A 15,637-nucleotide genomic window follows, 5' to 3' on the forward strand; every position below is an offset into this window, starting at 1 on the left:
AAGACAATGTAGTACCTTGCAATCTAACTTACCCAGGGAAATACTAGAATTTTATAAAGATCACTTCTAAGCGTTTTGTCCTGTTTGGGGCACTTAGGATTCTATCAACACTGAAGGGCAAAGGTACATATGTTGACCTTATAAATGCCATCATTTCTTATCAGACAGTAATTTTTCAATCAGCTCAACCTGAATCTTCTAATTGTGCCATTACCTTCTGAATTATAGGTGTGATGAACCAAGGAGTGGCCCCTATGGTGGGGACTCCAGCACCAGGTGGAAGTCCATATGGACAACAGGTAAGGGCCCCCATCCTCAGTCCCACTTTGGTTTTCTTAGGACTCAACAGAAGTCTAATCATCGTCCTTCTAGAACATATATGAACTACCTTTTTGTCTTACCATGTGGTACTGTGCTCTTTCAGGTGGGAGTTTTAGGGCCTCCAGGACAGCAGGCACCACCTCCATATCCTAGCCCACACCCAGCTGGTCCCCCTGTCATACAGCAGCCAACAACACCCATATTTGTGGCTCCCCCACCGAAGACCCAGCGGCTTCTCCACTCAGAAGCCTATCTGAAATACATTGAAGGACTCAGTGCTGAGTCCAACAGCATTAGCAAATGGGACCAAACTTTGGCAGGTAAGAAATATCCTCCTACAGTAAGTCTTTGTGACAAGGCCAATGCTTGAAATCCTAGCTACTCAGGAGGCTTAGGTCTGAGGATTGCAGTTCACAGCCAGCCCAGGAAGACAAAGCAGCAAGACTCTTATCTCCATTTAACCAACAAAAAGCCAGTAGAGGTGTGGCTTAGGTGGTAGAGCACCAGCAATGAGTGAAAAAGCTGAACAAGAACATGAGGCCTTGAGTTCAAGCTCCAGTACCAGCACAAGAAAAATAAGACTTTATAATTAATATACATTCTTCCTCTTATTCCTGTTGCTGCTATTGGCTCTTGTACAACAAACATTCCCTTTTCTTTTTCTCCAAAGTTAGAAGGATGATTTATTCGTTTTATCAGAAGAAAAAGGAAGAAAAAAAAGGAAGGAAAGAAATTTGTTTGGATATAGTCTACACCTAAAATGAATAATATTTAATAAATATGGTTTTATGGTGATTTTTTTGTTTTGTTCTTTGCTTTTGCTAGGGCTTGAACTCAGGGTTTGGGTGCTATCTCTGAGCTCTTTTGCTCAAGGCTAGTTAGTGCTCCATTTGAGACACAGCTCTCCTGGCTTTTTTTGGTAGTTAATTGGAGATAAGAGTCTTAGAGACTCTTTTGTCAGGCTGGTTTCAAACCATGATCCTCAGATCTCAGCCTCCTGAGTAGCTAGTAGGATTACAGGTGTGAGCCACCAGGATCTAGCATGTTTTATGTTGTAATACATCTATTGACCCTTAAAAAACAGTGAGTTTCATCACCTTAAATTCTAATTTTCGGAAGTGGTGCTGTGGCTCAAGTGGTAGAGCGCTAGCCTTGAGCTGAAGAGCTGAGGGACAGTGTCCAGGCCCAGAGTTCAAGCCTCATGCCCCCCCAAAAAAATTCTAATTTTTGATTCTCTGCATTTTAATTTTCAGCTCGAAGACGGGATATCCATTTGTCAAAAGAACAGGAGAGCCGTCTACCATCTCACTGGCTCAAAAGTAAAGGGGCCCATACTACCATGGCAGACGCCCTCTGGCGCCTGCGGGATTTGATGCTTCGAGACACCCTCAACATTCGCCAAGCATACAACCTAGAAAATGTTTAACACATCATTACGTTTCTTTTATAGAAGCATAAAGAGTTGTGGAACAGTAGCCATTTTAGTTACTGGGGGTGGGGGGAGGAACAAAGGATGACAATTTTTATTGCATTTTACTGTACATCATAATGCCATTTTTATATAAGGACACTTTTAATAAGCTATTTCAATTTGGTTTTGTTATATTAAGTTGACTTTATCAAATACATAGATTTTTTTTGCATATGTTTCCTTTGTTTAAACCAGTTTCATAATTGGTTGTATATGTAGAATTCTAGTTTTATCTTTTTACTTGTTGCCATGGGACTTAAACCATCAAAGGTTTTGTCTTGGCTTTAGGGTTTGTTTTTTCTCTTGTTTTTGGGGGTTTTGTGATATATATATGAACAAACAAATGAAAAAAAAAGAGTTTACAGATTAGTGTAAATTGACAATGAAATGTGAAGTTGGTCCTAGTTTACATCTTAGAGAGGGGAATATATATGTATGTTTCACGTGCCTGAATATCTTAAGCCACTTTCTGCAAAGGCTGTTTCTTACAGATAAAAGTGAAGTGCTTTCTTCGAAAGGTTGCTATTTAGATTATAGATATTTGGCAGACATGGCACCTTTGCTATATTAACTCAGAGGCCCTCTACATAAATCTACAGTCAGTGCTGTGCATTTATTTGCCGTTAGTATATCTCCTAGATAGCTGGAGGGAAAGCAGTTTTTCTTGTGGTGAGTTAGATATCTGTGATGTCAGTGATTTTTGCAGAACATGTGCGAAGCCCTGAATTATATTTAGTATTGGCAGGTAAGTTTAAAAGTACATTTGTTCTGTTTATAATGAGTTCACAGTTTATGCCTATACATGTTAGATTCTTTGAAATTTTCAATCTTTTACATTGCAAAACATTGACATTCATCTTGAAGAAAGCATTGGGGTAAAAACGTGGAGATTTATTTTGAAGCATATCCCCTAATATAAGAAAGGAAGTATGTATTTGTTTCTAAACAATATCGTGAGCTAATTGTGAAAGGGTAGATTGCCTGCATGCAAATGTTTTCTATTCTTTATTTCTTTATTTTCAGTTGTGGTATTTCTTTTTCCTTCCAAGTGTCATGGTTGTAATTCTCAACCAGAAATTGGATATTTTCTAAAATATGTTTTTAAATTTATATTGTGCTTTTGAATTATAGAAGAGAATCATTATTTTAAGAAAATATTCACAAAAAAAAAAGACCATTACTGATCCCAAACACCTAGAGATTTGGTGATTTTCTTACATGGCCCTAGAATAAACATTTTGAAGCAGTATATGATTCTCAGACAGTAGGAAACTACCAACATGGAACATTATTTCACTTGGTGATGATCTCTGAAACTTGCCATATTCTAGCAGAGTAGGTATGTTATGGCATTTCCACTGCTGTTTGTCTGATGAGTATAACTTTCAAAGGATACTTTTAATTCTTTTAATCTGTTCTACATACCCACTTGTATAGTTATCCTACTTAATAAATCATGAGGGCAAAGGAGTAGTACAAAATAGGGAAAAGTCTCTTGTATCGAGATACTTTAAATACTGGAGTCCCTTGTAACTTGATTACCACTAGTCAACCACTGGATCTCAATTTGCATTAAGCATTTGAAAGAATTTTAAATTTTCAGTATGTCAGTTCCTTTTGTTAACATGAAATCAGATAGAGCTCTTCTAGTTGCTGATTATTTGGACCATTGATTCATCATGGAGTATATAATGCAATCAGATTCTTTTCTTTCTAGATATCCTTGAATTACACCAAAGAACCTGAAACTTAATTTTGGTTAAATTATTTATTTATTTCATGCATTCATTTTATACCCTTTTTAAGGTCTGGATGACTTTCTTGGAAAGCCTCTAAGAACTGTTCACCATGGGCCATTGGGGCATTAGAAGCCAGAGCACTCCTCCAGATTCCTTTCCCTGCACAGTGCAGGAGGAACCAGGAGCCAGGAACCAGCCAGGAGCTCTAAGGCAGTGCAAAACCAGCCCAGGGTGTTATTAGGCAGGCCCTAGTTAACTTAAAAGAAAAAAAAATATTTATTTTAGAATCATGTTTTTCTATATACTAACTTGGAGAATATTGGTATTTAGGATAGAAGATTTAAGGTCAACCATCTTCCAGAAAAAAAAATCTGACATAAGAAACTATAAGTAAACTATACATCTTTTTTTTTTTAATTCCTCTCCTGCATTTTTAGGAACTATAATGTGGCTCAGAAAACATAATGGCCTAAATGTTTCAAAATGTGAGTTCCTGTGGAGAATTTTGTTGTGGGGATGGCCATAGATTTAAAATAGAATGACAACCAACTGGTTTTTTTAATGGCCTTTGTTTTTATTTTTTTTTAACCCATCCTCCTCCTATGAGGAAAAACAGAGGTGGGACTCTTATGTACCATCCCCAAATTGAGAATAATGACTTTTGAGTTTGAACATTTCCAGACCTGATTAAAACTTGTTTTATTCTTATTTCTGTATTATCATCATCTGAGGTTTAAGTGGTAACTAGTCTTTAAACATGTATGTGTCATATGTTTGTTCTAAGGCTTTTTAATCCAAATAAAAACAGAGTTTGCAAAGTGATTTGGATTAACCAGGTTTGGTTGTTCTGTTAAACCTGTGTAAGATGTTAGTTTTGGGCACACTGAAGAGAAGTTCTATAAGCCCTAATTTCATGCCATGATGATATGGCTTCAGATTTGAGGAAAGGACACCCCTTTGGTGGAGGTCAAAGTCAATGTGCAAACCCCTGGTTGGGAGCTCAGATGTGTTACCATAGAATCTGAATATGGTAAAATGCAGCCTGAAGTCCCCTATACTTATTAGGATTAGAAGCATGGCAGAAATGCAGGTTAAAAATTGAAATTGAAGGGCTAGGGGTATGGCTTAAGTGGTAGAGCCACTGCTAAGTAAGCTCAAGGCCCTGAGTTCAAACCTTAGTACTGCCAAAAATAAAGAAATGAAAGCTGGGCACTGGTGGCTCTCACCTGTAATCCTGGCTACTCAGGAGGTTGAGATCTGAGGATCACAATTCAAAGCCAGCCTGGGCAGGAAAGTCTGTGATGCTCTTATCTACAACTAATGACCAGAAAACTAACAGTGGCATTGTGGCTCAAAGTGGTAGAGTGCTAGCCTTGAGCAAAAGAGCCCAGGGACAGCACCCAGGCCCTGAATTCAAGCCCCATGACCAAAAAAAAAAAAATGAAGAGCAAAGTAGAGGACAAAAGGTGAGGGAAATATGTCCTCTATTAGAATGCAGGATAACTCACTTCAAATAGTTTGTCTGTGATCAGAGGAAACAGGTGGCCTAGGTGTGTCTTTAAATGTTACCATACTTTTAATAGAAAATGTTAGTAAAAGATTAACCAACTGTTTTCCTCTAATATCACTTTGCAAATCCCTGTGTTTCTGTTCCGAGAATGTAGGACTGTACTTCCATCTGTGTCCATGAGCAGTCACTGATGTATAAACATAGCAGCTGATCACTGTGAGAAGTATTTCTTTTCCTTTTCAGTTTGGAAGTATGATAATTCAGCTAATGAAAGTTCATTACTGAGCAAATTAATAACAATGACTTTTTCCTATTTAGAGTTTTATATAGTATTTATGTCTTAAAGATTGCACATAAATGTGGCAGGGTCTCTTAAATTATTTAGTATGTGTGAAGTCTAAGCACTGATAATTGCTTTATAGGAGAGAAATTGCTTTGGAAAACACATAGTCTTAAAGTTCATTTTTATTAAAGGGTAACTCACAGTGTGAAAGTCTTACATGTACAAAAGAGCTGCTGAGCGCTAGTGGCTCATATCTACAATCCTAGCTACTCAGTAGGCTGAGATATGAGAACCAAGGTTGCAAAGCCAGCATAGGCAGACAAATCCAAGAGATTCTTATCTCTAGTTAACCCGTAATAGCTGGAGATGGAGATATGGTTCAAGTGGTAGAACACTAACCATGAGTAAAACAAACCTAGCAAGAGGGCTGGGAAGGTGGCTCAGTGGTAGAGTGCTTGCCTTGCATGCCTGAGGCCCTGGGTTTGATTCCTCAGCACCACATAAGCAAAAAAAAGAAAAAAAAAAAAAAAGCTGGAAGTGGCACTGTGGCTCAAGTGGTAGAGTGCTAGCCTTGAGCTGAAGAGCTGAGGGACAGCGCCCAGGCCCAGAGTTCAGGCTCCACAACTGGACCCAAAAACAAACCTAGCAAGAGTGATAGGCCCCAGTCCAAGTCCCAGTGTTGGCACCAAGGGAAAAAAAGAAAAGAAAAAAAAAAAGACTCATGTAATTAAGTGTAACAACAATGATTTAGGTAACACAAAATGGACCTGTTGTACAAGTATCTTTGTTATAATTGTATCACTTAATGCACTATCCTCAACTCAAGTGCTAACAGTAAAGTTCCAAAGCCCATGTTTTTTTCCAGCACTACACTGGAGGTAGATTTCTAACAACAATGCTAATTAAGTATATATCATTCTAAAATAAGTGGGTTTTTGTTTTGTTTTACTTTTTTTAATTGCCAGTACTAGGGCTTGAACTCTTAAGAGTAGAGCTCTTGATCAGCTTTTCTTGCTCAGGGCTGGGCCACTTTTAAAACAAAAACATGTCTCAGATTTTTCTGCCCCCACTGGCTTTAAACCTAGATCCTCAGATCTCAGCCTCCGGGAGTATCTAAAATTACAGGTATATGTGCCAGCAGTTCCTAGCTCTGTTACAGCTTTTTAAATCTGTTGAATTTTTTGCCTTGTAGTTCACACTAGGGGGCACTGCCATACTGTAATCAGAATTGTGACCTTTAAATTACTTACAGTTCAAGTATCTAAGTAGGTTAGCATTACATTCCTAGTCAGAAGGTTATGAAAGGATTTTTCCCCCCTAGGGGTCATTCCTAGGGAAATGTGACTCAGTGGTACTCAAGTGTCTAGTTAGCATTTAGCACTGATTTTTTTTTTTTTTTTTGAGGCAGTTAAAAGCAAATGTGCTGGGCTGGGAAGGTGGCTCAGGAGTAGAGTGCTTGCCTTGCATGCATGAGGCCCTGGGTTTGATTCCTCAGCACCACATAAGCAGAAAAAGCCAGAAGTGGTACTGTGGCTCAAGTGGTAGGGCATTAGCCTTGAGCTGAAGAGCTAAAGAACAGTGTCCAGGCCCAGAGTTTAGGCCCCACAACTGGCAAAAAAAAAAAAGCAAATGTGCTCAAAGAAATGTATCTCACATTAAATACAATAATTGATTTGCTAAATACAATAATTGATTTGCTAGTCTACTTGTTTTAAAGTCAGATGTTAATCTATCAGCTTGCCATGGTGGCACACATCTATAATCACTGCTATTTGGCATATTAAGGCAGGAGGACCTTGAGTTCTTGGCTAGCCTGGCAAAATCAGTAAAACTCCATCTCAAAGATGAAATATAAATGAGTTGAGAACATGATCAAATAGTAGAATACATGAAGGCAAAGCTCTGGCTTTGATCTACAGTACTGAAGAAAAAAATGTTACATTATACTGCCATTTTCAAACTTGTCCTTTTAATATAATTCTGATGGGGAAAACATGGTTGGGGGTGGAATCGGGGGAAGGAAGAACCCTAGAGAATAACAGAATTGAGAGGCAGCAGGGAGATTGCTCAGGGAAGAAATCACACCAGATGCAGATGCTGGCTCGTAATTTCACTGGCAGTTACTATTAATAAAAGACATGGCAAGCCGGGCGCTGGTGGCTCACACCTGTAATCCTAGCTACTCAGGAGGCTGAGATCTGAGGATCGCGGTTCAAAGCCAGCCCCAGGCAAGAGAGACCGTGAGACTCCTATCTCCAATAAACCACCAGAAAACCGGAAGTGGTGCTGTAGCTCAAGTGGTAGAGCGCTCGCCTTGAGCTGAAGAGCTGAGGGACAGCGCCTAAGCCCAGAGTTCAAGCCCCATGACCGACCAAAAAATAAAAATAAAAAAATAAAAGACATGGCATATTCTGTGTGTCAAAACACTTCCTACCCCCCCTCCCTAGTCATAGGTCTTGAACTCTGGGCCTGGGTGCTGTTCCTGAGCTCTTTAGTTCAAGCCTAATGTTCTGCCACTTGAGCCACAGCGCCACTTCCAGTTTTCTGGTGGTTAACTGGAGAAAAGAGACAGACTTCCTGTCAGGGCTGACTTTGAACTGAGATCCTCAGATCTCAGCCTACTAAGTAGCTAGGATTACAGGCATGAGCCACTGGCTCCCAGCCTCAATTTCTAAAACTGGGAGTGTGAAGAACACACAAAATGTGTTAATACGGCCAGGCGCCAGGGGCTCATTCCTGTAGCTACCCAGAAAGCTGAGATTTGAGGATCACAGTTCAAAGCCAGCCTAAGCAGAAAAGTCTATGAGGCTCTCCAGTTAACCACAGAAAAACTGAAAGTGGAGCTGTGGCTTAAATCGTGGAGTACTAGCTTTGGGCAAAAAATCTTAGGGATAGCAGCCCAAGCCCTGAGTTCAAGCCCCACAACCAGTAACAGGGTAAAAAAGTGGCTACATAATTGAGAATCATGTCTTCTTATGTAGCAGTGTCTCTGAGATTAAGGTTACAACTTTAGACAACTGGGCATATTACGAAGCACTCATGGTTTTGTCTGTCATCACTGGCCTTCATACCCAAGCCACCTCTTAACAATGAGCTGAACTTGCTGTAGTTAATGCTTTGATGAAATATGAGTAATCACTGGGTCTTTGTTTACATTGGATTGGTCCTAACACTAATGGACAAATTTAGATTAGGAAAATTCTAAGATATATTAATGGCTGAGATAATTATCTTGAAGACAACCTGTAGACTTAAACATCAGCTTGCTTATTTCTTTCCAATAGTGAATTCTACTGATTTGAGATTTAGTGTTTTTCTGTGCCATTCTTGGGACTTGCACTCAAGGCCTGGGTGCTGTCCCTGAGCTTTTGTGCTCAAGGCTGGTACTCTACCACGTAAGCAATGCTCCACTTCTGGCTTTTTTGGTAGTTAAGGAGATGAGAGTCTGAAGGTCTTTCCTGCCTGAGCTGGCTTTGAACCTCAATCCTCAGATCTAAGTCTCCTAAGTAACTAGGGTTACAGGTGTGAACCACAGCATCCAGCTTAATCTTATTTAGAATGTTGATATTTCTTGTTTGAAAACATGTTGGATATGGTTGTCTAAGCATGTAAAAATGCCTTTACCTTTCTACCAGTGACTACACTTAGGTTGAGTCAAATTGCCAGATAGTCTGGATGCTTTCCACTATGTATAGTTGTCATTAGCACAGCATTCTCATCATAAAGGGGTGTGAATCATGGAGTTCCTAACCTCTTGTGTAAGGAAGTTCACAGAGAACTAGCATGAGCAATGTAGTAAGTCAGGAATTGCCACAACCCTAGCAAGAGGTTTATGGGCTGGTAACAGGCAGAAATATAATTGCATAATTATCTTAGTTTTGACAATTTTGCAAAGAGATTGTTTTTTTTTTAAGTCATGTCTATGATCTAGTTTGAATTCTGAAAAAGAAAAGCCAGCACCAGTGGCTCATACCTATAAACCTAACTAAAGAGGCTGAGATCTGAGGATCATGGTTCAAAGACAGCCCTGGCAGAAAGTCCACAAGATTATCTCCAGTTAACTACCAGAAAACTGGATGTGGTGCTGTGGCTCAAAATGGTAGAGCCTGAGCAAAAAGAGCTCAGGGACAGCACGTAGGCCTTGAGTTCAAGCCCCACGATCAAGAAAAAGGCAGGGAAAAAAGGAGAGAGAGAAAGAAAAAGGAATGAAAGAGAGGTAAGGTTACCATTTGTTGCCTTGAACAAGCCAGGAATAGTGGATTAGCTACTGGGGAGGCTCAGATTAGAAGGATAACAGTAGGAAGCCAGCACAGCCATAATGTTCTTAAGACCATATCTCAACCCAATAAAGACACACATGGTGGTTCCCACTTGTCATCTCAGCTATGGGAAAAGTATAAATAGGAAAATTATAGTTTAGGCCAACTAGGCAAACAGCCAGACCCTATTTTAAAAAGCCAAAAAGGGTTGGGATTGTGGCTCAAGTGGAAGAACACCTATCTAGCAAGCACAAGATCCTAAATTCAAACCATAGTACTGCCCAAAATAAATGCTCATTAAGTGTAAATGAAGGAAGTAATTTTCTGACAAGTACTGTCCAATAGTGAGTTTGGTAGAGACAGCAAAACTGAAAAATCATTGTAAAGGCAATTCTTGGAGTAATGTGCAGATGCTAGACAAGCAAGAACAGTTCTGAAGAGCACATTTCTAAAGGAGCTGAAACCAGTCATGAAAATTCATATATTCACTTTATTGGCTGCTGAAGTTCAGTCTCTGATGCTTCTTCCAGCCTTCTCTGATACTGTCTTTCTGAGGCTTTTCTACGGTAGACATCATCTGTATCAAACAAAAATTTTGCTTAGATTGTCAGAAAACAGGGCTTTTATAACATACTCAAGTCTGAGTGATTCAACCAATAGGCTTAAGTTTGTCACCTGAATCTCAGTGTTTAACCCAAGGGCAAAACAGACTTAAAACTAGTTGAATGAATACTAGTCAGTGGAGTTCTAGACTTTGGTAGAAACATTCTGACACACCTCTTGGTAATGTTTCAGCATTCCTTCACTTCCTTCCCACTCATGATTTCTGTTCTCTCTAAAATAATACTTAATTGGGCTGGGAAGGTGGCTCAGTGGTAGAGCGCTTGCCTTGTATACATGAAGCCCTGGGTTTGATTCCTCAGCACCATATAAGCAAAAAGAAAAAAGCCGGGAGTGGCACTGTGGCTCAAGTGGTAGAGTGCTAGCCTTGAGCTGAAGAGCTGAGGGACAGCACCCAGGCCCAGAGTTCAGGCCCCATGACCGGACCCAAAAAATAAATAAAAATTAAAAAAATAAAATAATACTTAATGGACCTGGCCCCTCAAAGGCACTTCATACCCTGAAGTGATGTGCTGGCTCCCTTTTCCATACCCCACAACCTCAGCATAAGGAGGGGAATCAGTTTCCTTCTTAGCTGCTGTTTTTCCAGACTGTGATTGCTGTTTTTTTTTTAATCCTCTTGCTTTTTAGGTTGCACGCGCGTGTGCGCATGTGTGCACATGCACTATTCCTGAGGTTTTTGTTTTTGTTCTTTTCCCAAGGCTAGTGCTCTACCACTTGAGCCACAGCTCTACTCCCAGCTTTTTGGTAGAAATAGTCTCAGTTTCCTACACAATCCTCAATCTCACTCTAAGTACATAGGACTATGGGTATGAGACACCAGCCCCTGACTCTTACTGTTTTACTGGATTTTGAATTCAGGGCCTGTGCTTGTTCAACAGACACTCTGCCACCTATGCCATACCGAGGTCCCTCTTCCTTTAAAAATTCTTCCTTCAGGGCTTGTGCCATTTTGAGCTGGGAAGGCGGTTCAGCAGAAGAGTGCTTGCCTTGCATGCATGAGGCCCTGAGTTCAATTCCTCAGCACCTCATAAGCAGAAAAAGAGGGACGTGGTGCTGTGGCTCAAGTGGTAGGGCACTAGCCTTGAGCTGAAGAGCTGAGGGACAGCACCCAGGCCCAGAGTTCAGGCCCACGAGTGACCCAAAAAAAAAAAAAAGTGATATACAGGGCTTGTGCCATTTAACAGTCACACTCTTCCTGGGCTGGCACCTGCTCTATCACACACACCCATTTGGTCACTGAAAAACACTAGACTCTTGCTCTGACTCCTTGTCCCATCCTGGACCTTCTCAAAAACACTGCCACTACCCTTGTAGACAAAGAACCAACCCCCTTTGCCTTCCTGACTTCTTCTTTTTCAATGCTATATGGAAGGAATTCTGCTTAAACCACAACCTCTCTACCCTTTCACCTTGGAGTTCATCAACTTCTTCCCCAGATCCTTGGCTCTTCGTTTTCCCTTCATATTCTCTCTTGGCAAAGTGGATGACATTCCTTCACAGTCATCAATATCTTGACTTATACACATACCCTCTGGCCAGAGGCCAGAGATTAATTCAACTTCCTACTCCATGACCCTTGATAGCAGTACCTAAGTCCATCTACTGCCATGTCTGGAAATCAAGTTTTCTCAATCAAGACCCTCACCTTTCTTTACTCACCTCTGAATGGCCATGAACTCTTTCTACATAAATAAGTTACTACAATGAACTCTCAGCTAATCTCCAAGGCTACTCCCATCTTCATAAGAGCATATCTACACCCCCACCCCCAAGGGCTATCTTCCCTTCACAGACTCAAATTTCCTTAACTTCATGTTTATGAAAACCTTCCTGGTGTCCCTAACTTCCTTCTCTGACCACTCAAGTCATCCTAAAACGGTTGGCCTTCACTATGGTTTACTTGTGAATGGTCCAGAAACCCAGATTTCTAATCCAGTTCAGTCTCTTGAGTTTGAGATTTGTAAACCTCCACCTCAGCATGTCCTGAGTGGAGCTGAAGGTCACCTTGCCTGGGCACTCCACCTTCAGAGAAGTAGCACCCATGTTCCATCTTGATCATCAAGCTTTGTCAGCATTACCTCTGGACTGTCAACATCACTCACTCCTTCTACCTCCAACCTAGACACTAACAAGTGTCTAGTCTCTCAAATGCAAGCCCAGACTGTGTTCCCACCAGTGTTTCCACATGAGCCCCATCAAACCCTTCAATCCTGCTCACTAATCCCACTGTGGTCCTGTCCAGGTTCCTTTCTAACCACTTAACCCCTTGGCTCTCATCATCTACTTCCATCCCTCAGCACCCACAACAAGGCCTCCTAAACAAGGCACAAAAATTTCACAGACATTCCCACTTGGTTGAGTCTGCAAAACCTATATTGTATGGTAGCTTTTACAAAAGTTTTCCATCTAGTCCAGTGAGATGCCCACCTACGATCCCTGAGCATCTCAGCTACACCCTAGGTCTAGTGTTAATAGTATGATCTGTCTTTCCCATTAGCTCTTCCAGAGTGGAGACCTGCCTTGTTCATTCGATCCCCTCTTGGGTGGTCAGTCAGAGGCAGTGACACACTGCTGTTAATCCCAGTTACTGGGGAGGTAGAGATGGGAAGACTGTAGTTTGAGGCTATTCTGGGCGAGAGTTATGGAGATCCCCCTCCCTCCCTAAAATCAACAAAAAATGTAAGTATGGTGCCTAATCCTAACTTCTCAGAAGGCTTAAGTAGAAGGATCGGTATGGGCCTACTTGGGCAAAAAAAAAAAAAAAAGGAAGACAATCTGAAATATAAAACAGAAAGGACTGGGGGAATGGCTTAAATGGTAGGGTGCTAGTGGCATTGAGTTCAAACTCCAGCACCACTCATATCCACTCATCCATACATGCAAACTATTGATGAATAATGAACAGAAGGAAGTACCAACGTAATACCTTAAAAATGAGAGTTGGCAATTCACAAGTATTTCAGGAAAGTGGCTAACAAAATAGCCTAGGGGCTGAGGTCCTGAAAAGGAACTGGCCTGCCCAGAAGTGGTGCTCAGAAAAGCAATGCCAGGCGTTCTTTTCGCAGTGGTGGGCCTCTGACCCAAGCCAAAGACCTGGTGCCAATGATGGCTCCGTAAAGACATTGGGCGTATTTAGTCAGGCAGGCCAGAGCTCTCCAAGGCTTGGGACAATTAACTCAGAGAGGGAAGGCCAGTTAACAGGGATTTCTATAAATCCTCAGGATCCACCCCTCTGTTGTAGTAAGATTCTCCCTAAGGCCCACTCACTGGCAGGCTCAAGGGCAGGCTTGAGAGGAGGGCGGCCTGAGATTGGGGATACGAGTCCTCCAAGTGTCGGGAAAAGTGGCAATGCTGGACACCAGTGTGCGCGGTGAAGAGGCCGGTGGGCATACGGCCAGAGTTGAACCAACAGTGGCAAAGTGAATGGAAAGGCACTTGTCCTTCAACCACAGTTTTAAAAGCAACTCGGTGCTGAAGGAAATCAGCAGTCTGCAATGTAATGCCCTCAAGGGAAACAGATCCCTGCTAGTCGTGCCTTCCTGAAAGGAAACGGAAGCTTACTGCACCCCCACTTACAGAAAGTCTCCTGGCCCACACGCACTTTAATCATGATCCACTCCATTGTTCCTCCCAGGACAAAAAAAAAGGGCAGGAACCTGTAGATGCCGAGTCGCTGCTTCCCGGGCACTCGCTGCAGAATTCGCCTCAGCTGGGCTCTGAAGAACATGTTCGACTGAAGTGGAAAAGGGCAAAGCGGACCTCGAGCGCCTGGAGTGCCCCTGTGCGGCCAGGCCGGTCCTGCATGTCCCCCGCCGCGTTCCGCGGCCAGGCCGAGCAGCCACAAACTCACGCTACAGCCGCTGCGGAGCTCGGGGCGGAAGTCGACCTCTCGGTTCCGCCAATCAGTTCGGCGGGGTGCGCGGATCCACCAATCAGAGTACTGTTGAGATGGAGCGGCCTAAAGGAGCAGGCGCTGGCGTCCCGGCTCTGGAGGGCGATCAGGGGGCGGGGCCACCAACGTGGCGTGGGCCCCGCCGCGTCCCGGGTCTCCCCCGCGCAGGCTGGGCTGGGACTTGATTGCCGCGCACTTTGCCACCGCCATCTTTTTTCCCTGATACACTAACTGAAGTCGCGACCGTAAGTGAAGGTCTGGCTAGTTCTGTACACCACCATACTCCAAAGTGCAATTAACGTTACGTCGTTCTTCCTTTAGGAATGTTACTCTTCTAAAAATTCGATATGCATTGTTTAAAGCTGAACTTTTCATTATCACTACACAAGCCTGTTTTAGAGAAACAACCCAAAAATGATTTTTAAGAAATAGCTGTCCTATACGGGCACTTTTATCTAGGCATTTGTAGGTAGTTTTTGTTGTTTTGTTTTGCTTGCCTAGCCTCTTTATTCATAAATTGCACAGATAATTACAGGATTGGCAATGAGCATAGCTTTGTTATTAGATTACATCTTTGTGCCACCATCAATTCCCCTTTGATGCATTGAACACAGCACCTGAAACATAACTTGTCAATTAACAGCTGTAATATTCATGATTATGCTTTATTGAGTTCTCATGCTGCACATAAATTCCCTTTACCAAAAAGAGATTAAGCCAGGCAGACACAGAGCTCTGACTCAGAAGCCATCACTCATGATCCATGACCGCTTGCTAACCATACCTACAAGAGGCTTCCACCCCAAACAATTGAAGTAAAGCTTTGAGAGGAGAGACAACTATGACCATCTTTAAGAGAGTCAAATGAAAGCCTACGTTCTTTTCCTGGTCCCTAGAAAAGGTCAAAGGCCTTCCATGAGCAGCTATAGCTCATTTCTCTTGACCTTTTGGAGGGCTGGACCCTGCAGGGCGTTCACTCCCCTGGAAAAGATTTATATGTGTCCTGAATCCAGGTCACACTTAGCTCATGTGGGCCCTCAGGGACACTCCGGAACCCACTTTATGGCTTCTGTGCCTACCAGTGTCCAACCTAGGATCTGGCACACTAGCTAAGTGGTTAGTCCAGATGCAGAAGCCTTGCGCAAACAACCTTAAACCCAGTGAGCATCCTGGAAGAAACCATGCACCCAGCTGACTTGCTTATCATCAGGGTGCTGGGCTGACATTGTCACCAGACGGAGGTGAGGTCACTAAACCTCAGCTCCGTCCGGTGAAAATATCACTGGTATACCTGCAGGTAAGAAAGCTAAGTAGAAAAACGAAGTAAAGAGAGGTTTCAAGAGGAAAAGAGAAATTTCATTGTAAGCTGCGACACTGATAGAATGGACTTAGGCCTCTCAAAAGAATGACTTCTCCGGGCAATGAAGAGTTGACAGATTTGCTGCAGCCAGAACCAGGTAGCTGTAGTGATTCACACAGCTCCACTAGGCTCCAAGTTAAAAGAAGTCCCCTGTGTTGGGTACCTGGAGGCACAAAGC

General features: G+C 42.2%; 2 protein-coding genes across 35 annotated transcripts in view; one reads left to right on the forward strand and one right to left on the reverse strand.

The window, feature by feature from the left end:
* Pbrm1 (polybromo 1) overlaps positions 1–4,353 on the forward strand; it is a 126,646-nt gene extending 122,293 nt beyond the window's left edge. For all 34 annotated transcript variants that reach the window (XM_070018554.1, XM_070018557.1, XM_070018544.1 and 31 more), the window contains 3 exons: positions 229–299; positions 425–641; positions 1,575–4,353. In XM_070018554.1, the coding sequence (XP_069874655.1) occupies positions 229–299; positions 425–641; positions 1,575–1,747 (461 nt within the window). In that variant the 3' untranslated portion in view covers positions 1,748–4,353. The remainder of the gene's footprint in view (positions 1–228; positions 300–424; positions 642–1,574) is intronic.
* Positions 4,354–10,053: 5,700 nt separating this feature from the next.
* On the reverse strand, positions 10,054–14,098 carry Uqcc5 (ubiquinol-cytochrome c reductase complex assembly factor 5). Its single transcript, XM_070018589.1, has 2 exons — positions 13,784–14,098; positions 10,054–10,160 (listed from the first exon to the last, which is right to left on the reverse strand). The coding sequence occupies exons 1-2, from the start codon at positions 13,932–13,934 to the stop codon at positions 10,069–10,071; spliced, it is 243 nt and encodes an 80-aa protein (XP_069874690.1). The 5' UTR covers positions 13,935–14,098; the 3' UTR covers positions 10,054–10,068.
* Positions 14,099–15,637: the final 1,539 nt, after the last annotated feature.

Source organism: Dipodomys merriami, unplaced genomic scaffold (assembly GCF_024711535.1).
Source record: "Dipodomys merriami isolate MVZ:Mamm:240054 unplaced genomic scaffold, mDipMer1.0.p SCAF_13, whole genome shotgun sequence".
NCBI classification, from domain to species: domain Eukaryota; kingdom Metazoa; phylum Chordata; class Mammalia; order Rodentia; family Heteromyidae; genus Dipodomys; species Dipodomys merriami.